The sequence below is a fragment of the Penicillium coprophilum genome, assembly GCF_028826855.1.
Source record: "Penicillium coprophilum strain IBT 35676 chromosome Unknown utg000002l_segment0_segment0, whole genome shotgun sequence".
Lineage (NCBI taxonomy): Eukaryota > Fungi > Ascomycota > Eurotiomycetes > Eurotiales > Aspergillaceae > Penicillium > Penicillium coprophilum.
Window position 1 is genome coordinate 1615827 of NW_026622721.1, and position 25839 is coordinate 1641665.

General features: G+C 36.5%; 7 protein-coding genes across 7 annotated transcripts; 6 read left to right on the forward strand and 1 right to left on the reverse strand.

The window, feature by feature from the left end:
* Window positions 1–3798: 3798 nt before the first annotated feature.
* On the forward strand, window positions 3799–5405 carry N7500_001990 (uncharacterized protein; the record flags this gene model as incomplete). Its single annotated transcript, XM_056673136.1, has 7 exons — window positions 3799–3829; window positions 3899–3924; window positions 4111–4300; window positions 4848–4933; window positions 4999–5058; window positions 5087–5238; window positions 5264–5405. The coding sequence occupies 7 exons, from the start codon at window positions 3799–3801 to the stop codon at window positions 5403–5405; spliced, it is 687 nt and encodes a 228-aa protein (XP_056536655.1).
* A 188-nt stretch (window positions 5406–5593) lies between these two features.
* On the forward strand, window positions 5594–6128 carry N7500_001991 (uncharacterized protein; the record flags this gene model as incomplete). Its single annotated transcript, XM_056673137.1, has 3 exons — window positions 5594–5605; window positions 5717–5826; window positions 5954–6128. 3 exons carry the CDS (start codon window positions 5594–5596, stop codon window positions 6126–6128), a joined length of 297 nt encoding a protein of 98 aa, XP_056536656.1.
* Window positions 6129–10630: 4502 nt separating this feature from the next.
* On the forward strand, window positions 10631–11507 carry N7500_001992 (uncharacterized protein; the record flags this gene model as incomplete). The annotated part of the gene is made up of 4 exons (XM_056673138.1): window positions 10631–10837; window positions 10934–10993; window positions 11277–11412; window positions 11476–11507. Coding segments are annotated over 4 exons (435 nt in total), but the record flags the coding sequence as incomplete, so codon positions are not given.
* A 7601-nt stretch (window positions 11508–19108) lies between these two features.
* N7500_001993 (uncharacterized protein) lies at window positions 19109–21250 on the reverse strand (the record flags this gene model as incomplete). The annotated part of the gene is made up of 7 exons (XM_056673139.1): window positions 19109–19264; window positions 19346–19381; window positions 19922–19987; window positions 20381–20510; window positions 20689–20786; window positions 20945–20981; window positions 21219–21250. 7 exons carry the CDS (start codon window positions 21248–21250, stop codon window positions 19109–19111), a joined length of 555 nt encoding a protein of 184 aa, XP_056536658.1.
* Window positions 21251–22105: 855 nt separating this feature from the next.
* N7500_001994 (uncharacterized protein) lies at window positions 22106–22496 on the forward strand (the record flags this gene model as incomplete). Its single annotated transcript, XM_056673140.1, has 2 exons — window positions 22106–22307; window positions 22369–22496. The coding sequence occupies 2 exons, from the start codon at window positions 22106–22108 to the stop codon at window positions 22494–22496; spliced, it is 330 nt and encodes a 109-aa protein (XP_056536659.1).
* Window positions 22497–23737: 1241 nt separating this feature from the next.
* On the forward strand, window positions 23738–24040 carry N7500_001995 (con-10 family general stress protein; the record flags this gene model as incomplete). The annotated part of the gene is made up of 2 exons (XM_056673141.1): window positions 23738–23863; window positions 23918–24040. 2 exons carry the CDS (start codon window positions 23738–23740, stop codon window positions 24038–24040), a joined length of 249 nt encoding a protein of 82 aa, XP_056536660.1.
* A 797-nt stretch (window positions 24041–24837) lies between these two features.
* Window positions 24838–25248, forward strand: N7500_001996 (Con-6 family protein; the record flags this gene model as incomplete). Its single annotated transcript, XM_056673142.1, has 3 exons — window positions 24838–24881; window positions 24952–25104; window positions 25164–25248. 3 exons carry the CDS (start codon window positions 24838–24840, stop codon window positions 25246–25248), a joined length of 282 nt encoding a protein of 93 aa, XP_056536661.1.
* Between the last annotated feature and the right edge of the window lie 591 nt (window positions 25249–25839).

Genomic DNA, 25839 nt, shown 5'->3' on the forward strand with positions numbered 1-25839 from the left:
AGTGCGCTATAAGTTAGTGCGAGGTAGATATATATATCTACAAGGCAACGAACGATATTGCGCGCCTTTATAGCGCCTATAAATAAGGCCTAAAATTCTGGGTAGTTACTATATTGACCTGATTGATAAGTTAACTATAAATCCTTTCTTCTCTTCTAATATCGAGAAAGATAATTATATCTATCGATAAAAGCGTTACTATTATGTATTTATAGAGGTATTTCATATATCGATCCTAACTATAACACTCGTATATTATTGGATGAAATAAATCTAGCAAACTATAGCAACAGAGTGGGGAACCTAGGTGGGTATTAAAATCCATACAATGGTATAGACGTTAATATATCTTTTGTGTCGTAGGTAGTGTCATTTTGTCCTATTAACTATCACCCCCGCTTACGTTAAGGGGTGATAGAGTATGCCAATAATCGTCCTTTTAGGAACGGTATTATAACCCGCTATAAGCCTCCTTTAATCTCTTCAATATTTCTTTCCTAATCTTAAGGGCGAAACTCCTTTATCTATAGTCCGGATTACAGTTTTGATCAATCACAATAAGTCGATATACTAGCTAACGTCTCGATCCTATATCCGAGGAGATAACTCCCGCGGACTATTAAATTCTATGCCTTAGAGGTATATTGTCCAATCTCGAGAGACTATAGTCCCGGTTACAATAAGTAAAGCGATAATCGCTAGATTTCAAAACCTAGCTAGAAGAAACCGCTTATAAGATAGGCTATCTCAGAGCGGAGCTTTAGTGGTATAAAGAGACTAAGTAGATACTCTTATAGTTCTAAGAAAGGGTTTTTGATATCTTTAGCTCCCTAGAAGACGTCCTTATATAGGTAACCGCGCGCCTACACAAGTCGGAGCAGCAATACCTGATACTTTAGGGATCCAATTCTAGGAGTGGAGCTAGGGGCTGTTTTTGACTGGTCAAATGTTTCAGGTTATAGGCTGGAGGTAAAGGAACTTAAGCTGTGGAACCTACTAAGTACTTTCTTATTATAGTGTTAGGCTTCTTTTTAGGAAATATCGACGCGTATTAATTAAACGTACTAGGTAACCCGCTATATTTCTTACTGATGGTAGCGACTTATTAGGTCACTAAATTCCTTTATTACTATCTATTCTCGCCTTATGACCTCGAGTAGATACTTATTGATAGCTTTGACCTTATTCTCTAGGCTTTCCGTTCCCTAAGACAAGTTATCTATCCTATCTTTTATACTGTCTATGCTCTACTTAATACTATCTAAGCGGTTCCCTATACTATCTAGGCGGCGTTCTATACTATCGAAGCGGCTATTTAGGCCTTCGATCTTATTACCTAGTGTTTACAAGAGTACACTAAATTAGCTTATTATACTCGTAAATTGCTTTAGGGTGATAGATAGGGCTTTATCTATATATAAGATAGTTTTAATCTCTCCTAAGCCTTACGGAAAATTTAAGGATAATAATATATCGGATTGGCTACTATTTTGTTAACTCTAGTTAGGACCTATCTTTAGGGAAGGTTACCTTATCCTATAATCGCTCCTATCCCGGTATAAGTCTACTATAGGAGCGACCCTAGACACTTCCTAGCACACTTTAGACTCAAAACTGTTATTTCCTATAATTATATCCTACTACTAAACAAAAGCGCTTAATACGTTGTATAGGTCAATATCTACTTGTGTGCAATATATTGTTTCGTTAGTGCCAAGATAATAAAAGGGATCATACGAACTATCTAGGACGTTAAGTGCCAGAGATATTTCGTAGTTATAATTATACTTATTACTAGATATATTTAGGGCGAGGTATAGAATAAAAATTGGTCTCGGATACAGTAGATAGATCTTATATCTCTCTACTCTAAGCGCTAGACTCCTAATAGGGCCACTAACTATTAGGTAATAGGAGCTCTTTATTGGCTATAGTACCCTATTGTTCGACTTTTGCCTCTTAGACTTAGGGAGGCGAGAGCGGGCTTAGATAAAAGTACGTAGTCCGGGATCTATATAGTTAAATTAGAGCCGGGGTGAGAACGAGGTAAGAATAGGGTGAGAATAGGGTGAGAAGGAGATTGTTTGATAAATTATCACCCTAGTTATAAAATAAGTCTGTTATTTAAAGGAGTAATATTTATATATAAATATCTCGTACTATAAGACACAATAGAAGTAGATTCTTTATCTTTACTTCACTATACAAAACTCGATAGATATTAGCTAGCTTGATATTGGTACCTAGGAAGATTCTATATTTATAATCCAAGACAATAGCCGGCTGCGATATATGGTCTCCGAGTTATATAACCAAGATAGGTAATATCTATTATTATATATATTCCTTAGCGGGAAAACGAAGAATCATACTCTTTAGCGGCTCTACCCTCTTAATAATATAAAAAGATATGATTCTAAGGCTCTAATAAAATTGCGATACGATATCGCTTCTTTATAAAGCCGGCGGCTAGTATTGCTGGCCGATAGTGATATCCCGAGCACCGATAAATTGTACCCTACAAAAAGACTTAATACCGGCGTTGGCTATCCTATCTATTGGAATAACTATTTAGCGGCCAAAATCCTACTAGTGTTATAGTCTTAGTTGATATTTGTCTTTATAGATATAGTTTATATCTTTATCGACAACGCTGCCTATCTTAAAAAGGTTATAAGCTTTCTCGTCAGCTGTTTATAGCTTCGTTCGATGTCCTTATTCTTATCCTAACATTTACTAAGGGCGATATTTATTTATAGCCTATCGGTGATAAAAGAAAAGGGCGTATCTGGTTTAGGATTACTCTACCGGAGAATCCGAGAAAGCGGATATAATGATTTATCTGGGTTGTTCTCTAGCTCTATATATTTATACCTATAGGATAATGATTTCTCTGATATCATAAGATTCTAATAAATCAAAGCGTCTATCATAGAATAGGTCGACGCTATTTCCTCTATTCGATAAGAAAACCGAGCTCGGCCGAATAGGACGTATTTAGTAGTATTATTTCAAGTAGCGGTTAAATATATTCTAGAGGATATCTCTTATCCGTTCGATTTCGTGAAAGCTACGAGGAAGGATCGCCCTATTAGTTTATACACTAAGCTATATTTGGCGCATTATCTTAAAATTAGCCACTATACTAATCTCCCCCTCTCCGGATTAGCCGCCACCATTTTGTCCGCGCTTTTTCTAGACCACTATATACCTAAGATACTTGGTTAGTCCTATCTTAATATTTTATAGGCTAAAGCTAACACTAGATAGCTATAAACCCCTATATAGTATTTGGAACTTTGTATCGGTCTATTGTTATTATAGCGTATCGTAGTTCTAAGGTACTATAGCCTAATATATATCCCGCTAAAGAAAGTGATCTGGTTAAGTTTTATTTTTCGCGCTTATATAAGCGATTCTCGGAGAATATAGTCTCTTCGGCGAATTTACGTAAAGAAGAACTTAAGTCCTTTAGTGGTTAGTTATGTTATATACGAAGTAATCGTATTTATCTAGTCTATATTCTACGTTCTGCACAATATATTCTAGTATATGGATATATAGTGTGCGACCGCTATACTTAGATTTTTGGAAGCCCTACCTCCGGGCTAGAGTATTAGTTTATAATCAAGGGCTATCTCTATTGCCTCTACTAGAGGCTGTTAGTAGTGGATATCCTTCTAGCGACTATAAGCCCTATAATCCTTACTATCGATAGTAGTGGAGTAAGGGGGGGTGATTCCGTTAGAGTTCCTGCTTCTGGTGTAGGAGTATCTATACCTATACGCGATATAAGATATGGTAGACCTCGCACTTAGCACAAGTTTAGGTAAGTTAGTAACCTTATGGCGTAAATATAGTTTTTCCGAATCAGGAAACCTAATAAAGGATATTATAGGTAGGCTTATCGCCCTTAGGCTATTCGTAATGATATAGGATATTATATATTACTCAGAGCGATTTAATACCTTAGCCTATCGTATTTTCTATAAAAGATACCCCTCTATCTTTCCTATACTACTTCGCTAGGTATTTAGCTTTATATCTATCTTTGGGGATATAGCTAAATAGGTTAAATAGCTCCTATATAATAGCTACTATGATTCGTAGGTCTTCGATACCGCCCTAAAAAGTGCCTTTAGAGAGTGTTGTCGTATTTTTAGTGCCACTCGAGAAGATCTACTAGGACTACAACGCTCCGGCCCGAAGGTCGGGGTAGTAACCACAAGTATTTCCAGGAATATAAGTGCTTTTGTTCTAGGTAACTTTAATATAGCCTATAACTTAGGGGATGAAAATAGTAAGTTCGACGGTTATATTCATACATACTTTTACTAATACGACTAGACTTTCAAATTATATATCTAGATGATACTCAAAATAAACTAACTATATGGCGAATATAGGCCGGAGCTAAGAATATACCCTATTTTCTTTAGTTAGCGCTAATTAAGTTCTAGAGTATAAGCCACCGCCGCGGCTCCGTTATAAGTCGATATAATCTAATATATTATTTCCTATAAGTAGGGCTCACTATTAGATTATAAGTTTTTTTACCCCCGCGGATCTATAGGGAATTAGTTCCTTCTAGGACGGTAGATTAAGATATAACTTCGCGGGAGAGATTATATATCGGGTCTCGCACCAAATTTGGCCTATAGCTATAGGTTCTATAAGAATACTATCACTAGGTACTAGAAAAGCGTAGGCTAATAAGTAAACCCTATATTTTCGCTATATCTTTCGTGATAGTTTCTTACGCCGGGGATTTGATATATAGATATCAACTATAGAGATAGATAGCGATTAGCGAAAATAGCGAAGCTATCTGGATACTTCTGTTAAAGGTAATAGTCACCGCCTAGACGTACCTTTAGGAAATATACCTTATACTATTAACGCTATCGAAGCTATAGAGGACTATCGCGATCTTGTTATTCTCTAGGTAGGTAGTGGACGAATGGCCTAGGATACAGTAACTACCTTACTTATCTCTAGGTTCTTCTTCGTTATCGACTTATTACCAGAAAATACTACGACCCTATTCTGGTGTCGCGGGTTAGTACGTTGTAAAGGACCGGCTTAGATAGTGATATTAGCTTTAGAAACTCTCTACCCCGATAGACTTAGCTTTGTCTTAGATTATGGATTAATCGATAGTTTTGGCGGTCTGGATAGTCTCTACCCCTCGTGCGGATACTATAACCGCTCTATTACTTTCTTGACCCACTATCTAGAGTATATAGTAAACCTATATTTATAGATTAGCTCTAAAAAGCGTTAGAGGATTAGCGGCTTCCCGGAGAGTGTGGTATCGTTTATTTCACAATAAGGCCTACAGTCTTCGTTTAGTTAAGATAACCATAGATATCCCTACTAACAACCTTACTAGAGCTATAACGTGATCTAAAATCCCGTTAGGGGTAGGAGATATAAGCGCGAATCAAGAGGCTCCGGAGATATTTATCCCAGGAAACGCGCACTTATTTAAACCGGGATCAAACCTAGAATATATTTATAGTGTGTCCGATAAAGAAACTCTTAGGTATAAATATAAGTCCTTTTTCGTCTATAGCAAAAACTTGTAACTTCTATGACTTATAAAGTTTCGTTACCCCTTTCCTTATTCTAGATTCTTTTACTAAATAATCTTAAAGTTATAGGTGGCCCCGATCCTTATAGGAACTCCTAAGTCAAATTTATAAGGCGGTCCTAGATATTAAAAACTAAAGCTTATAAGCTCGCTAAGTTCTACGATATAGATATCTATCTAGTCTTTAATTATCAGCGAGGGTTATTTATCTATAACTTAGTCGAGGATAGATCGTGGGCCCCCTAATAATAAATAGCTAGTGAGTAATATAATGCCTAAAGAGGCTTAGGGTTTCGGCGCTATTAAGCTAAGAGACTAGTAGGAATAGTAGTATCCCAATCTAGAACGAATAAATTTTAGTAAAATAGAAGGCCTACTAGAAAGCCCCGAGAGTAATTTATCTCGGCTTACTCGATATTTCGCCACTAGATTGGAGTATTTTCGATTATTAGAGGATCTCTATAGGGATATAGACCTAGTAAATATTGCTGCTGATAAAGAGGCTCTATATATAAAGTCTTATGAATGTGATTAATAGAATATACTTCCTTTTATAATACGATAAAATATCTACTAAAATTTTGTAGTTACTCGGAAGATCCTACTTTCACCCTAATTTAATCAAGCGGAACAAAAGTTAGTATAATATAGAGGGGAGAATAGATAGTGCGTATCCTTTGCGTTAGATTATACTTTGCTTTTGTGAAAATAAGTCAAGCTCCGATTAAAATAAGAACACAATCTAATATTGCGCAACGAATAACCCCTCTATGCCTAAGAGTTAATCTTCCTCTATTTTATATTATCCTAGGGGTAACGGCTAGGAATATATAAAGGATAAGGTATAGTATTAAATTCTCTAGTATAAACTATATTTAACTAATAGTAAAAAATTTAATAATAAGAGTCCTACAATTTTCTACTTTAGCTATAAGTGATGAATTAGAAAGAGAACCACAGTCTCGCTTAGGTCTCTGTTTCTTGTGTTATAAACCCCTAGTGTATGATTGTATCTAGATAATAAGGTATAAGATACCAAGTCCGACTATCCGATTCCACTTGCTAAAAGAATATATACTATATATTGTTAGCGTGAGACTAAATAATATTAAATAGTAGCCAAACCTTAAATATATATAAATATAATGATAAGCTAATATACTCTATGAAGTGATTTATATACTTCGACAGCCTATAGGCAGCTTTTCTAGGGATTTTTTCGGGATTTTTTATATATTTATATAAATTACCTAGTTGAAGCAATAGTAAACCAATATTTTCACAATTAAGATCTATAGATATAGGACTATTATTAATCATGCTATCCCCGATATTTACTAGCGGGATTAGTGTCCTATCTATAAAGGATAATATTATATATAACTTACCTATCTTAATAGCTCTATTGGAGTATAGGATGATATTATCATAGTTAACACCCCTATGGACTATATAGAGCTGCTTATGGATATATTTAAGGCCCCTAAGAACACTTCTATAGATACTCGCTAGATCTTTCTCACTTAATTCTAAGGTAGGAGTTAAGCCGACTTACACAAGATTAATAGCGAAACCATAGTAATTGTAAACAAAGTGAGTAGATATACTATCAAAGAAAGCCTCCACTAGGCCCACTATATTTTTATATAACGTAACTTATAGTTTAGAGAAGCTAGCGCCCTATCTACCGGTGTCTCTTCTTTTGATTAAGACAGTTAAGTACCCAAAGTAGTTACTAAGGCTTAGCTATCTATAACTAGCCTAATTGATCTTCTAATTCAAAGAATACTTTTAGGAAGGATACCTAAGGTAGGGTAAACTATACCTAGATACGATTTTAATATCAAGATCTTAGTAGAAAGTGTGATAGAAAAACTTATATCTTAGGAATATACCTATTGTAGCTAAGACTTTCCAGTTCGTAGCTAGGATTATTCTCGGCGGTAGCTATTAGGAGGGAACTATTTAACTTATTAGGTTGAGATATCTTCACTATAGTAAGATTAGCTAAGGCTTTTTTCTCTCCTACCGATAGCAAAGAGGGTATACTAGCCTACTTTATCTTTATTATAATAGCTCTCTAGTAGATATAGGCTATTTACCTAGGGTATAAATAAATTATATTTTATCCGGAGTTATCGATGATTTCCGAAGCCATAGTAGGGATAGGCTAGTGAGTACTATGGTAAGGTTAATTTTATAAAGCTCTAGGCGCTCGAAAACGGTAGAATTGTATAGACGTAATTAGGGTCGCAGAAACAAAAGTAGAGCTATAGACACAATAGTAGAGTCGTAGACACAAAGGTAGAGTTATAGGCACGAAAGTAGAATCGCGGACACAAAAGTAGCGTCGCGGACTTTCTCCACAAAAAGCTAAGATAGGAACTAGTCTAAGCTAGCACTTAGGGGTATAGGGATTTGATTATACACTTGATTTTCTACCAATCCGAACTAGCTAAGGCCCACTGTATTATGGTTCTTAAGTACCGCCAGGAAAGAAGTAAATAGGAAGATAAAGATCTATAAATCCGACCCTAGTATATACCAAAGTAGATGAATAAGTTTCTAGACTTTTCACTGAAATAACTTATTTTGCTATCACTTATTTTCTAATAACACCGGAGGTAATCTACAGTATAGTCCTCGGTCTTATAGCTCTCTTATTTGTATTGTACCGCCTTACATTATATATATTCTTATTCTTATCAACCTCTCCTTTCTTGTTTTCTCGTATTCGACCATTTCTATTGCGCTATATAATTTATACCCAATCCTACTAGCGCTTCGCTAGTCTTAGAAGTATATTAAGAACCTATTCAATATTGATAGTTCTTTATTTTGCTGGCACTAGTGCCTACAATATTATACGGGTCTATTCTGTTAAAGATACTGGTAAGAGGGTAGCGAAGCTCTCACTTATTAACCTATTTCTAATGTTTTTGGGCGGTAGTTACGAGTTTAGCGCTTGTCTTCTTAGAGTTTCCCTCTATACCTATAGATTTATTTATCGATTATTTGCGCTAGTAGCTCTATTTAAAGCTCTAGCTTATATTATAATTATTACTCGATTAAGGGCGATATCTTAGGTAAACAAGATACAATTCTATAGTCTCCTAGTAAGTTTTCCTGGTGCTCCTAAAATATAAATAGATACTAAAATTAGTAAGGCCGCTAGTATGTTTTTGGCTTTGGTAATATTGCTATTAGTGAAGAAAAGGGTTTACAAAGTATTCCTTATCACCTATATTAGATATATAGTGACAATGATCTACAGAGTGTGGTAGTATATCCGGTCGGCTAAAGGGAATTTTTGGGTATTCCCACTAGTTTTCGCTTATACCTTTATTATTATAGGGGTTTTATAGCTAATTTGTATTATCTATCGCAATGTGGTGATAGGAAGAAGCTATATATAAATAAATCTATAACCCTATATAGGTGATATTACTCAAATAACACTATTATTACCTAGACCGTAGGTCGTGCGCGCCAGTCAACGTATTAACCTAGGAGTTCCTTCCGTAGGAATCTTTTATGTTTTTCAATTATACCCTTTTACTATTAGCTAGTGGGAGAATAATATCAATAGCTGGGCGGTTTTAATCTCAATCTTACTTCGTCCTCGTTCCGGTTTCACGAAGAGACTCTTCGATCGCATTAAGCCAAATAGAGAATTTAGGGCCTAGATTAATGGCCCTTTTGGTCCGTTATCTATTAGTTAGAGATTAAACTACAATATCGGCGACTATAGATATACTTTTATAATTACTACCAGTATCGGTATCGCGGCTTAATTACTATATATTAAGGAGCTTCTCAATAGCTATAAAAAGGCTTAAGTACGTATATAGGTAATCTCGCTTATCTAGTAGTTAGATAGGGTTAGTGATTATAAGAGCGTACAAGACCTACTCTAGACCCTCGTTAGGTAAGATAACGGTTACGTTCGTGCCTATTTCTATCTTGGTAATACTATCTACTTACGCTAAGTAGATACTTTATATCTTAATTTACAATCCACTACGCGCTTAATCAGAAGATAAAATTTAGTATATTAGTGAGAATAGGCTTATCGATATATATAGCAGACGCGTTAGCTAGGAAAAGTAGCTTGATATAGAGATAGGAAATCAATTAGGGAAAATGATTATCCTAGGTAAGCCCTATTCTCTCCCTTTATTATGAAACGCCCTCTTATCTCAAACCAGTATATACACAAGCACAAACTTAGGATAATATTAGGAACTTAGTCAGGTCACGCGTAGATAAGAACGTCAAGCTATTCGAACCTAAGTTCTAGCCTTAGGGTCAAACTGGAAGCTTATATACCTTCCTTAGGCCATAAGAAACAAAACAAATATAAAGACGCTAGAGAACAGGGTAATATATAATATCAGGTATTGTGAAAGCGTAGAATTTCTATGAATATATAGTGTCGCCTGTCCTATTGTTTACTAAGTGTTTGATTAGGTAATCTAGGAGCGCTGGAGGGTATAAGTAGTTAGGAGAGATAGATTGACAAACATACACCTCTACACCTCTCTGGATTGTCTTCTTTGTATGCAAAATCGAGTATGAGACTGAACTACAGATACTGAATCGACCTGTATGCCTCAGAGCATATAGCCTTGAGCGTTCCCCTCTTCAATAGTTACTTTGTTGACCAAAAATTAAGTACTTAAGTATGGTAGAATAGAAAAGTGTTCTTTAATTTAGTCTCTTAGCTAAAATACTAGATTTATATAAAATCACTTATATCGAGAAAATTTACTAATAGGCTACTTTCAACCATATTTAGCTACATATCCTATGCCTAACATATTAGTAAATACTAGAGATATACAGGAAATTTAGGCGGTCGTAACTTTAAAGTATTTACTAAATCTCCACCCTATAACACTAAAAATATAACCGCGAATATAGAGTGCCCAGGGCGAGAATTAGTCATCAAAATATAATCCTTAAATATATAAACAAGGATAGCACTTTAGATATAAAGTGTTAATATTATATTTCTACTTTTATAACCAATTCAGAATAGCATCCAATTTGAATCGAGAGAAGCGCAAAACTCAATTTCCTAAGAAACTATGGCTCGACAAGGAAAGTATTGTTAAGGAAAGTACCGAAATTAAGAAACCTAATAAGAAATTAGTCCAAAATAATTATATATATCGACTTAGGGTCCCTATTATTCTAACTAAAAATATCAATAGCTTATTAACTATCAAAGTGGAATCACCGGTATAGTACTATCTATCTTACAATATTAACTAGGTAGGCCTAGGCGTAATAGGGCTTAAAGACACTAAGAACCTACCTACCTACTTTCTTAAGTAGTGTAGCATTCAAAACACCCACACTTTTAGACAAGTTCAATCTATCATACACCAAAACTTGGTATATTTAATAGAAGGCTTTTAATCTAGAGGGAAATTCTATATCGTATACGAATATCATTATTTAGCTATTAGCCTTAGTTATATAGCAACGAATATTCGCTTTAGTGAAGTAGATATAGCAACTATCTATAAGGAAATCCTTAGAGGGATTATTTTTATCCACTACAAGTTAAAGACCTCTTATCCCTTATTAGATTGTAGTAATATACTTCTCACATCGAAAGGCGAAATCAAGATAGGTATAGTACTTAATAAATATAATGACTAACTCTGACTATTAGACAGTAAATATAGGGGAGTGTTTAATAAAGAGAAGGTCTCGCGATAGTATCAAAGAAGATATCGAGGCTATTAGGTCTATTATGACTTTACTAAGTGACCGACTAACTTATTTAGGCGACCCTAAGCAAGGCCTAGGTATGCTATGTCTTTCTAAGTTAGCGTAGTTGTTTGTCGAGAAGGTAAATACTTCTAGTTTAGCAGAGGATCTACTAAAGGTTAGTATTATTTAAACTTAAGACGTGAATATATAATAATAGATCGATAGGAAGAGTTTCTTTATCTAGTAAACCTAGGGGGATATTAGAGTTTAAAGCGTTATTACCACTAGGCGTTTCCTTTAGGAATCTGTATTAGTAAACGTATTAATGATATTCACCTTGATAGGATATATTAGATATAAAATATAAGGAGCTAAGAAGAATATTAATTACTAGGTTTATAAATCTCTACCTATCGAGGCTACTAAATATACAAACGAAATAGAACTTCGTCCGTCGGGACTATAATTAAAGTGATAGAAAGCCAAAAAAATATTTATGGTACTATTTTTATATCTATAATAAATAGTAAAGCTTCTTTGTTTTAACCTATATTGTTCACCTAGAGGATTTTCCACGCTATAAATAGGTCTATATTCTATACTTCGTATTCCGATATAGATATATAACTATAGTAGTAAGCCGCTATACTTACAATCTAGACTCCTATGCTCCGGTTAGTTCACTTAACTATATAGCTTATAAGTATCTACCCGGTATATTCTAAGTATAGAAGGCATAGTGAGCGCTACACTAAGATAAAAGATAGTAGGGCGATACAAGGCCTATCAGAATTTATTATAGGCGAAGTATCTATCGCAGTACCCACAAGGTATACTACGTAGTACGCCACTATGGTGTTATTAACTACTACCGCTATCTGCTTAGAGGCATGATCCTTTAGATAAGAGTGAAGCTTATTATTAGACTAAAAGGGGGTGTAAAACTATAGATAAGTGGCGGAGGGAGTAATATCCTCTATAAGATAAAAAATTGATTGAAGAACAAGAAAATAGTTTTATTCCTTATAACTACTCATCAGGTGCTGTTTCCTGATAACGCTTTCCCGATCGATTATCTATAGAATCTGCCTTTCTCTTTCCTATATAAATATTATAGTATAGAACGTAATCATAGAGTTTATCTAATGAAATTGTCCCTTCTATGTCATTTCTATGACTTAGATTATCTATTTTCCCGATAAGTATTAACCGTTCTTTTAAAGCTGCTTTATATACCTTATTTATATCTAGGGTACCTATTCTATACTTATTAATCACTATAAAGAGATAATCACTTACTAGATCGTATAAGACTACTTGTAGGTTAAATCCACCCCCTAAGAAGAATTTATAATAGACTCTTAATTCGAATAGGTATAAAACGATCACTTCTTGATATGATTAATACCACGTTAAAAGGATCTTAGGTACCTTATTTCGAACGGATAGGTAGTTTTTTGTTTCTATTTATTAAGACATTTCCTTGAAACTAGCTGCCAACAGTAGAGTATCACGATCGGGAGTTCTACTTAGGTAATTAGCTAACTCTATTAGCTCACTGGTATCTTCCTCTACTAACTCTGGTCTGGAGTTTATTAAGGGCTAGGGTACTTCCGAAGGCGATAGATTTATAGGTTAAACTTGTAGATACCACTCTTCAAAATCTATATTAGGATCGATAGATCCTGGCGCGGTCTTAGTAAGCCTTATAGGACTTTAGATAGGTATAGCTTATCGTTTATCGAAAATTAGCTGAAAAAATGAACTTTTGCCAAAGAATAACCTAATAATATCTTTTACTACGCCGAGCGATGTTATATATTCCGATAGTGGCTAATCGGGACTAAAGATTTAATTGTAAAAAATGTTTCTACACTACTATAGATACTTATCTTGTGCTAGGCTATTAAATCGGTGGCTTACTTCGAGTTCTAGGTTATTTATTATAAATCGGGCTATACTATTATCCTCCGCCAGAGAACTAGGAAGGTTCCGTAATATACTCTAAAGTCTATTTAATATCGATTGTACCTTTCGCTCTTCGTATTTATAGAACTCCTCCCTACTTAGAGATTTAAAAAAGCCTTATACTATATATTACCCTAAATTTCTACTTCGAAGCTACCTAATTTAGTCCGACTTAAAGCCTAATTAGGAAGCCAATATAGTAAGCTTACTTAGGCTTATATCTATAGTGAAATATTGGAATTATTGTCGAAAATTTCTTACGTGGCCTCCTTAGTGGACGAAATACCTATAAGCAAAAAGCTAAAGCTATAGTATAGATATAATAAATAGGTATTTAGTTCGTTATATTATTATGAACTCCTATTCTATTATCTGGACTTTAAGGAGACCTCCGGTTCCGATAAGATTCTATTAAGTAAGTATAACTTTTCGAAGGCTTTGTTTAAATTTTAGAGGACAGAGATAGTAGAGCGCTCTTACTAGTCTCTTAATAAATAGTGTATCTTAGATAAGCGTAGTAAGAGATAATATCCTCCTAGGTATTTAGAGAAGGCGACCCTTAAGGACTTCCCTATATTGAGTTATTCTAAGAAGAGGAAATATCTTTTTTAAATCTATAAGATTAGTGATGCGTTTTCGGTCTACTATAGCGATACTAGGTATTAATCCTTTAATATAGGACACAGAATCCGAGTCGATAAGCTACCTATCCTAAGATTCAAGAAATTTTGTCTATATTTCTAGGACTACGTATAGATAATGGTTTAGTATCTAGGAAGGAAGTTAGCTATATACGAGGTATACAATTATCAAATATACCTCTAGGCATTTTAGGCCTAATATCCTAGTGATTTAGGAAGATCGTAGTGGCTTCTATAGCCTAATATATAGTAATAACTTATCTAAAATACGACACCGTTAATTATTACGTTATAAGCGTTATATTTATTTACAATAGTCTTCGGAACTAAGTCTAGCCTACCATTTCTGCTCCTAAGTAGGGTTTTGTGAAATTTGGTATGACCTAAGGGTACGATATATTTCGCCGACAGTGAAGCTTATACTTTGTGTCGATTCTTTGCGTAATTAGGTGAGTGTATCGATCGAGATATCTATAATATTGTTAGTCTCTATTCGATATTTTTTAATACTACCTAACTATTTAGATAAAGATTAACTAGCTATATAGTTTCTCTAAATCTCTCGCTAGCTTTTAGATGATATTTCCTATATACATAAGTAATAATATCCTCTCCTTCTAATAGGAGATTTGGCTGATTTCTTGGATCGATAAGTGCTTCTAGGGTAAGATTTGATTTTGTAAGTGCTTTTCTTAGGACCTCCTGATCAATAGTCGCGGTAACTCTATACTTAGGCTCTAGGTTACTATAGCCTTCGATTTTAAATATCCTAAAAAGTTTCTCTATATTTTTCTCGGCGATCTCTCGGGTTCCTATTAGGTTATACTCTTTATATCTAAGATACTATAACTTTATAATTATGTATCCCTAATAATATTGTAGCCGTTAAAGGGTGAGGGTGTTTATTCGGTGACTAAGAAGGTTCTCGCTTACTTCCATTTTCTTCTTATTTTGCTTTAAATGAAAGAGGAGAGAAATCTTGCACGAAGGGATAGAAAGAAGCGCTATTATAATTTTAAATATACCTACAACACTTAAACCCGTATCGCGCTTTACCGACTCTAGTAGGTCTATACGTTATACCTAGCCTCTACTCTCTAGTGTGTCCCTACTCTTTAGTGCGTCCCTACTCTTTAGTGCGTCCCTACTCTCTAGTGCGTTCCTACTCTCTAGGTATATCCCTACTCTTTAGTGCGTCCCTACTCTTTAGTGCGTCCCTACTCTCTAGTGCGTTCCTACTCTCTAGGTATATCCCTACTCTTTAGTGCGTCCCTACTCTTTAGTGTGTCCCTACTCTCTAGTGCGTTCCTACTCTCTAGGTATATCCCTACTCTTTAGTGTGTCCCTACTATCTAGTGCGTCCCTACTCTCTAGTACGTCCCTACTCTCTAGTGTGTCCCTAGTCTCTAGTGTGTCCCTACTCTTTAGTGTGTCCCTACTCTTTAGTGCGTCCCTACTCTTTAGTGCGTTCCTACTCTCTAGGTGTGTCTCTACTATTTAGTGCGTCCCTACTCTCTAGTGCGTTCCTACTCTCTAGGTATATCCCTACTCTTTAGTGCGTCCCTACTATTTAGTGCGTCCCTACTCTCTAGTGTGTTCCTACTCTCTAGGTATATCCCTACTCTTTAGTGCGTCCCTACTATCTAGTGCGTCCCTACTCTCTAGTGTGTCCCTACTCTCTAGTAGACTACTATATCTACTTACAACTAATTTCGACTCGCCTATAGACTTAGAAAAATACGATAAATAATCAGAGTGCTAAAAATACCCTATTATGATTACTCTACCCCCTAATCCCTATTCTTAGTAGTGTTCTAGTATAGTGGTAAATAACTTAGAATAGCGTCTATATTAGACTACTATAGTAAGGTCTCGAATAATTTAAGTTACTTAGTGGTACTCTAGTTAGAGTTATAGAATTTATATATATAAAATTGCAGAATAGATACGTACTATAGAACTTAGACTTATAATAGTGTTCTTATGCTAACTCCTCCTATATCTAACAATCTTGCCCTTAGTCTGATTTTCTGATCCGCCCCGCCTTAAGAACTCGAAATAAGACTAATATATACCAACACCACTAAATAGATAAATATATAAGCCCCTATTATATTGCACAGATTTATTAATATATTGGTATTCGCGAGAAGTAACCTAAAGGTCCCACTCCTACTTTACCCAAACAATACGTTCTTCAAATATGATTTAATCCTTCTTCTTGTAGATAAACTCTCGCTAATCCTTCGATAACAGAAGGTTGGTTTCCTCTAAGCAATTTATATATAGTGTATTAATATTAATACACCGCTTAGTAGGGAGTAAATACAACTAAATACAAACAAAATAGGATCTAGGCTTATTTCCTATAAATTTGATCTTTATACAATAGGAATCAATATCATGACAAGAGATATAAAACCAGGTAACAATTCCCTTTATTCTAGGCGGTATTAGTATATATAGTATTTGTTAGATATTAACAAAACTTATGTTTAAGCCTAACAGACTTTAGGATATATGATCGAGGATTAATATAGAAGAATACCTACCTTTATATATCTAAGTTAGGCTATAGACTAAAAAATCATTAAACTATACAAGCAATTTATAAAACAGCGCTAATACTTGAGTTTATAGTGCGACTCCTAGAGCAGTAACCCCAATCCACCTTAGCACTATGCCACCAGATAGTACGTATCACGACTCCACCTATCTATCTCGACAAAGCTATATATTAGGGGGGTAGGAACGCAAGCTAGCTTAGGAGCTAAAATTAAGTTAGGAATTAGTGGGACCTCGACTCAAAAAAGTGTGTCGTAGAGTATATCGCAAAGTATATCGCAGAGTATATCGCAAAGGGTGCCGCAAAGTGTACCGCAAAGCGTATTGCGCGTGTATTACCACGGTTTTTATCACAGTGTATCAAGAGACTTATAGACATTTAAATTCGTAGATATATATATACTGTACAAAATCGTCGCTTTTCACAATAGCTTAAGGCTAGAGATACCAATCTATCTATCATCTTTTAATCCTTATAAATATTGGAAATATAACTTTCTCTATCTTCCTACTTCTCGCTAGTGTCTATATACACACCGCCTTAGGTAGTAGTCTCACGGTTATCGATTATAATTACCAATACGTGATATAGTCTAACGATAACTATAGCTATATAGGATATTTATTATCTTTTGGTCTCCTTAATATAGACAATTATTCTAGTGCGTAATAGTGCCACCGATATACTATTAGTACTAACGAAACTCTAGATCTAAGTATGATTAAATATAGTATTCGTAAGGAGTACTCTAAGCTCGATATAGGCGTATATGGTAGCACGAAAGACAATATCCTACCTATTGTATAGATAGATATAAACGAAAATAGGGTGGTTAAATTCTATAACTAAAATAGAGATAAGGTAGGGTGTCGATTAGATAACGGATTTAAGGTTGGTAGCTTGTGTATTACTTCCGACCTATCTTCACTATCTTTATCGGTATCTTTATCGCAATTATCTTTATCGGCACCGGAATCATCGGAATCTATACCTTCGATATCGGTATTATCTCTATTATCCACTTCAGTATTATTAAGCGAAATATCTAGCTACGCTAACTCTAGATAAGATAATTATAGGGTAGCTATATAAATAGCCTTGTCCCTTAGAATATAATTTATAATATAGCTTATCCTCCCGCTCTTGGATTGAACGATTACACTCACTTTCTTTTTCTACTTAGATAGAACCGCGTTACCCGACCCTATAGTGTGCAGAGAAAAGATCGATAGTATATAGATCTCTTTAGATATGGTTTTACCTACTAGGTTTTCTATATTACTAGCGTGAATATAAAAGAGACTTCCTTTAAGTTTCGCTTCTCTATAAATATTATAGTATTCGAGCCTAGTGACCTCGTTTTATAAAACCGGGTTTTGTAAATAGATACGCTTAATTGGTATAGGCCGTCGAACTAGTAATATAGGTAATACTAGGGCAATTACTTTACTTATAAAATACTAGATAGGATTAGAGCGAGATTAAGTACTAAGACCTATACTTTATATATCACTAATAGCCTACCTAGAACCGGTGAGTGAGCCTATAAAATATATACTTATAGAGCTATACCGAGGGGATATATATCTAAGGGTGTCTACGCACCTAGGGTTTGGTTAAGGAAAGTATGTGAAGAAAGATATAAGTATTAATACTAAATCTATGCCTAATAAATATACTATTAATCTAGTATTGTTTAATTGTGTACTAAGTACCTTCGTTTCTAGTAATAGTTATTATCAACAATAGAATCCTAGTCAATACCCTACGCCTAGTCGTTATCTAAGCGTATAAATTCCATAAATAAATCATCTATAGGGGTTATATCCGAATCTTTAAAACTAGTTAGTAGAGTGTTAGTGAGAAAATAATCCTCTAAACTCGGTAACGTTTTATCGCTTAAATTCCTAAAAGCAGTTTCTACGGGCTCTAACTAAAGCTACCACTTTCTTTTTCGTTTGACACAGTTTGACCGGGGCTCTTCTATAGAATATATATTAAAGAAGTGCCACTAGAGATATAAGTTGTTAATATACTTCCTTTCTTCGTAACATAGATAAGGGTAGAAGACTACGGCTAAAGAGTCTATTAACGCTAAGTGTTCGTTAATATAATTTAGAAGAGTTGATTTTGTAACCTATTGTTGGAATCTCTTGTCTGGTTTCTTGCTTTTATCGCCTAGGTAGAATAGATAGAACCCTAGCGTAATAAGTGTAGAGCGGAAAGTCAAAAGACTATATTGGGGGTTAAGGTTATCGAGATAGCATTTATAATAATTATCCCAGGAATCTTTATTAAGGAAGAGTTCAGCGTAAAGATAACAAAATTAAACAAAACTACGCTATACGCGTCGATAGGCGCGCTTTTCGTTCCTATAGCGCTACTAGTATTGTGTACTATTTAAGGATTTTCTTCGACACTATAGTATATACTTAGCTCTCCCTTATAGTGGAATACTATCTTCTTATCAACTTTTTGATCTATAATACTCTTTAGGTATACTCACTCTAGTATAGACTTATTGTATACTAGACAACAGCCTTCCTTAGGGGCTATACTAGGGTAGTAAATAGTACGTTCTGTCGATATATAAATAGTGACTATATCTTCTAGGCACTATCGACTAAGTTCACTATCTAGAGTAGCCTTATTCAATAAATTCTCGCTAAGATAGGAGCGCTCTAGTAGATATTTCTTGTAGATATCGAAAAGAGGCGTTAGGTCGCGTTTAGAGAAGTTATTCCTAGAGATATACTTAGTGTACAAAGTGTCCTACTAGTTTTTAATAAAATCTTTCTTCTAGGCGAGCAATCTCTTTACTTTCTTGTTATAGAGACGATCCTATTTAAATACGAGATCCCTATTCTCTTCTAGTCTTCTAGCAATCTCCTATATTAAGTAGGTAATTCTCTGATTGATTATAACAATTTTATTGTTAGATTCGAATTGTGTGGTCGTAGCTATATTGAGTTTTAGCGGTATATTCGAGTCTCGGTGATAAGATATACTTTGTTCTATATCGTGGTATTTGTGGTTAGGCTCTAAATCATAGAATAAGGCTTATATATCTAATACCTTAAGAGAAGACTAATATTTTAGATAGGTATTATGATTCTAGTGATTAAGAGCCTGGCTATAAGTAGCCTAAGAAGCCTTAGCTAAAATTTGTTAGTAAAATTAGGATATAACAGTATAAATATACTTACGGTCGATCTTGTTTATAATACCTACTCGAATTCTATACACGCGTAACTAGTCTTTAAACCTATCCCGCTAGGCTAAGGTAGTAAAGTTATACCGTAATAAGGAGAAGGTCAACGCCCTTATTAGGTTAGGTCCTTAAGCAGTGACCCTTCTAAAGAATAGTAAATCTTTTGTGGTTTTATTCTATTCTAAGGTCTATAACTCTCTTCTATTAGGTAGCTTTACAGTAAGAACCTCGGTCACGGTGGTAAGCCCTTTAAAGGCACTATCCGCTACCCTATAGACAATTACCTAGAAAATAAAACTTATCCTAAGCACCGGATACTCCCTAAACCAATTTTTTGGTCTAATTTTATTATATTAGCTATTTCTAGATATAATGATTATAGCTCGTAAACTTATAAGGTAGTATCGTCGCGATAATACTAGCCTTTCAAGAATTCGGGATTAATTGTTACCTAACGTATTAGAGATCCCCTTTCCTTACTCTATTTAAGATAAAATAAAAGATACTAATAATTATCTATTAGTTTTGGTATAATCAGGAATTGTAATCGTCAAGATATAAACCCTATAATATAAGTATTTATTTGATTTACGATAAGCACTTAATTCGACAATAGCCCCTACTCTTATACCTAAGCCAGTAAATAAAGAAAGAGAACTTATAGTCTATATATATACTCTCTTATATATATAATCGTAATAGTTATCCACGAATAGGTGTCGAAGTAGGTAAGCTATATCCTTTCTATTAACCAGGAACCACTCTCTAGGCTTTATACAGAGCTTATAGTCTACTATGAGTTCGGTCCTAATATACTTTTGTTTTTGTTAGTAGCGAGCTCCTAAAAGGATAATTATTACCTCTTATATTAAGAACGTTATCCTTGACTTCCTTGGGAAGGGATTAAGAAGTTTCTCGCTCCTACTTCGATATAAAGCTGGTGAAGTGATTACAAGCTAACTATTAAGATAGAAGCTTTTTACACAATTTGATATAAAACTCTACGAAAAGTTTTAAAAGTTCAGGAGTCGGAATAGGTAGGTTAGGAAAATTTGGGTCTATAGACTCGTTGCGGGAAATCCTCTATCTACTGATAATTAGGAACCAAAATCGGTTAAATCCGAGCGAAGCTTATAGTGCCTAATTGTCAACTATACGGTTATATTTTTCTAGCGTAGTAGGCGCTAGCTTAGGGTAGTATATAGTATTGCCCTTTTTTTCCTTCTCGTCTTAATAGTCACGTGTAAAGCCACGTGATATCGCACGTGCGAGACGCTCCTAGAGTGCTTTCGGGATATTCCGTTTAGGGAATATATTTTAGCTAGTAAAGAAATTCAAAGAAAATCATGGCAGACTAAGAGAAGCGCCTCGGGAGTAGGCTATTTGTATTTTTTTAGAACTGATATTGGTTTAGAGTGAGTTGGCCCCTATCACCTTAAGGGTGAGAATTGTCACCCCGTTCTCACCTCTCTCACCCCAGTCTCAAGACTTCTCACCCATATCACCCGCACTCACCCTAGAGTGCCGCTTGGGTGCTGAGGGCACATTGAGTATTGGCCGTGCAGAATATGTGGCTTAAGTACGGCTGAGCGGACGGGAAGCCCTGTTTTCCACACCCTATGGTCGTATGTAATATACTCTCAGTAAATATTGTTTACAACCCAAATGCTATTGGATATAGTGAGAGGGTGATTGCGCAATAGACAGTGTGGAATTGGGCGAGAAGTCTATAGGTTGACCTAATATTCCTTCTAAGCGATAGGCTATGATGGATGATGATTGGGGGTGAATGGTACTTTGAACCATTGACCTCTTGGAGATAGAATGCAAGTAATTATCAATCCGATAGTAGAGCAATGTGTGATATTTTTGGTGGTGCATAAGACTCTCTAGCCCGGATGATACGACTAAAAGGATACCTCGAGCGCATGACTGACTAATAACTGTATCCATTCCAGATTCCGGAAGCCTTCTTATAGGCCCTCTGGTTCCACGGTCCAGTGAAGTCCTGGGTAAACTACTATACCTATATCAAGGAACTAGACTCTGAAGCGCGGGTGTGCATCCGGTTGGAAATATATAGCTAGGCGCTGGATTATGCCTTTAGCAAGGTGGATCGTGTTATTCAAGTAGCTGTAACCGATACCTCGCATTTTATGGCTTCACATGTCATCCAGTTTAGCTTGATCGGTAAGCAAAATAATCAGCCCCCCTAATCATAACGACGTACGCTTGCCACGGGCTTTGGGTTACGTCCTTTATGCGTCAGAACAGTTGTAAAATAAGTAGCAAGGCCAATCCCTGACTATGTAATAATTGATATAAATTTCAGATGCTTCTGCCTTCTTTTAAAGGAGATTACTCTAAATATCGGAGACGGTCTACTCGAAAGTTATAGCATTATGTCGACCCGTGCCGAACGAGTTGCAGATTATAATTATGAAAGACAGAACGATTCTTCTCCCGTGACTGCAAACTTCACAGACAACTCATATGCCCATGAGACCGATCCAAGCTTGAGAAATCAAGTCCCTGTCCAAGGAGAAAGCGAGCCACTTGAAGACCCAATTCAACCTCCCTATTCTAACTCCAACCAACAGCTTGGTGAGTTCATATTCCTTTTACCAATTATGAAGTTATAATGCAGACTGTTGACAAGGTCTAGAGGAGGACGAAAGCGAAGTGATCGATGAATCAAGGATTCTAAAGGGAGACCGTCTGCGTCATGCAAAGCCTGGAACCTCTAACAAGTACAATGAGGGACCGGATGAAAGCGATCTGCCCGAAGCTTAATTGACTTGTACCTATCTATCATTTTGTACGGGAAACTGAATACAGAGTTGCCTTGCTTTCCGATATCATAAAATCACGGAACGTCCATCGATCGAAGCACGTAATTTTCACATGTAAGGTGCTCTGCTGTATCTTGTATACACTGAAGCTCTTTTTAAATTCAACTGAAAGTACGGAAGCCAAGTTCAGAGAATGAAACTTGATTTGTGGAAGGGTTGATGACATTTCAATATGACTGTAGGGAGTCGTTTGCAAACCTCACAAGTACTTTAAGTATTGGGTAATCACACATTTCAGTGAGTAGCTACAGCTAATCGCACTGATTTTATCACAGTCGTCAATTTGTAACAATATAACGAAGGAGTGGCTGAGTGGATGCCTGCAAGGAGTCGCCCACGCTAAATCATGTTTCCCCCATATGTCCCGGCTGAAGACTGACCTGCGGGCCTTAGACTGGCTACACCATGGGTCTGCTACATAGATTACCAACTATACACTATCGTCACTATTGCTTCATATTCAGATGTCAACAAGATTGTCAACTCATTCTCCAGCATCATCAGATGTGCAACTACATACTGGGGGGTCCATGTAAGAGATTCGAGTGATATGAACACCTCCCACTGCCGGGTACATCTAAATTATGACCTTTGCTTTTCTTGAATCAAGCAAGTGATGTGGTAAAAGCGACAAGAATCTGCTGTCCGCGTGAGCTGTAAGGATTGAAGGGCTTCGCGCTCAGTTTCCCACCTTGGTATGTAGGCAGCCAATGTTTCGACCTCGGAACTGCGCAGATCTGGCCTTTTGCCGTCTGATTTTCGTTAAAGTACTCGCCCAACGAAAAGCCTTGGAACAAACAGTGTTTCGACTCATGATGACGTGTTATTCCTATAACAAAAGATTCTGACCTGTTCTCGAACATAGGAATAAAGTCAATATTGGCATTGAGATCCGTCTGTCCTTGAATTATCAAGATAGAGACACTAGTCACACGGTCTGAAGTTCGTCACGAATTGGTCATTACGAAATCATAGGCGTTTGGCAATGGCGACAGATACAAAATATAGACCATAGTTTGACGTCAAGTTAACTCAATAAATCTTACTCGTAAAGTAGCTCGACCGAAGCATTCCTATATAAATATAATATACATAATTATCTGCTTTATCTCGCTCTGAAGCCAAGAGAACCCACCATACATATTCAAGTGATCTCGCGCTCGTACAACGTCGAATACCACCATGTCTGATAACCCCAACCCTGGTAATTTTTCCAACCGACCTCACGAAGAGGTAGAGAATATTGCTCGAAAGGGCGGACAGTCTAGTCATCGAAGCGGTTTTGCTTCTATGGATCCCGAAAAGCAGGTTAGTCAAGGTATCTGTTATGTATCAATATGAGATGTGCTCATAAATTTCCAGAAAAACATTGCCTCAAAAGGCGGCCATGCTTCAAGTGGAAGTTTTCAGCCCGGGGACCCGAGGGCCAAAGAAGCAGGCCGAAAAGGAGGTCACTCAGTCCACTCCGAACAGCCAGAAGAATAAGATGATCGCCGTGGGGTCCTATTTGCTATGGCGATTCGAACTCCGCTAGCTTGTCCTGTGTTGATGAAAAGCTTGTGAACTGATCAAACTTGAGATTGGGGGATGAAAAGGGCCCAACACAGTTTATTAATACATTCATTCAGATTCCATTCTTGAGCATATATTTTTATCAGAACGGTAAAAGTAAAGATTTCCGGGTCGCCGTTATGTATCTAAGCATTTAAGAATTTGCACTATCCAAGTCTCCTTTCATACTTGATAACATCTCTGTAGCCATGTAACCCGTTTCATAATTCTAGACTCAGGTATTGTACCCTTATTTGCTCCCTTACGGATAGTTCACACAATTTGAAATATCATCATATTGTCTCATACTATTTGCATGAGCTCCTGAGTGCCTGTAACCTCGAGGAGGAATCACTTCCCTCAAGGCTCATCCTGAGACGGCCTTTTTTTGGCCCCTTTCAAACGCCCTGTTCACAATTCCTCATTGGCAAAAGACTAATTGCGACTCGAAACGCCAAAACATGTGCTCTAACTAATATACCGAAGGCTCCATGGTGGGGTAGCCTTATCCTCGTTGCCTAGGGGCTTTGTCGAAGGTGATGCGATCATGGCATCATGAATTCATTGCAAGGGGCAAAATTTCTGTCAAGATACAGTGACGAAGGAATGATGCGTGGCAACCCGCTGAGAATTATAACGCATATAAGCACAGGAATACTCGTTTAAAGCAGACCTTATTCAAATCCGTTCCTCGTTATCGCTATTGAGACCGCCGAATCACCTAGACTAGCATGTCAGCAGAAGACAGGCTCAACGCAATGCGCGGGTACAAGGCGTGAGTATTATATTTTTCACCATGAACATGAACAATAAAGAGCACATCTAAGAACATGATATCTTGATAGTACCCTGAGCAACCCAAAAGTTTCAGAAGAGGCAAAGCAGAATGCGCAAGCAATGCTTGATGAAATTGGCGGTGACCAGCCTCGCGAGGAACTTTACGAGGCAAGAGGCGATAAAAGAAAAAACCCAGTAAGGGTTTCCGCTGGGCTTAAGGCGTGAGTATAACTTTCAGGGCAACCTGTTCTTTATGCGCGTACTAATTGGCCATATCAAGCGCGCAGCACAATCCCACTGTTACAGAGAGCGGGAAGCAGAACGCAGCGGAAAAAATGCAAGAACGAGGTGTTCCTGAAGAGTAACCATCATTTTTCCATCTGTTATGTAATTATGCGGAGGGCTATGTGGGCGGCTGTTATCCAAAGGCGGGCTAACCAAGACCGTCAAGTGCAATCACATAAGATTTCTTCGAACCCTTGCTCTATAAAGAACAGAAGTTAGATTCAAATCCTGGTTTCGAGGTGACCACTGTAGTAGAGTTATTATCAGTCTCGCTGTCAGACTCTCGCATCATTTATGTAGGACATTGTTCTGAGGCCTATTCCCAAGTCAACCAAGTGATCGCAGCGATGGGTGAATCCTATGGTGAGGCTTCATCTATTTAAGGCGACCACAGCTCACACGGCGGGACTGAGTGAATGTTATAGGCCCGAGATGTGGGAAAAGTTATCTCAACCACAACCGGGGGATACCCAATACAAAAGGCGCTGTTAATCAGTTAACATCCCGCAATAAGAAACCCCAAGGTCAATCGGACTTTGAAACTTGGCATGTGTCCGGTCTCCTCGAGACATACCGGACGCTAATCGGGGTTCTGAAGCTAATAGCATCACTTACTTTTCTTACGATCTAGTACGGATCGCGTCATGGGTATTGTTTCTCAAATACGAAGG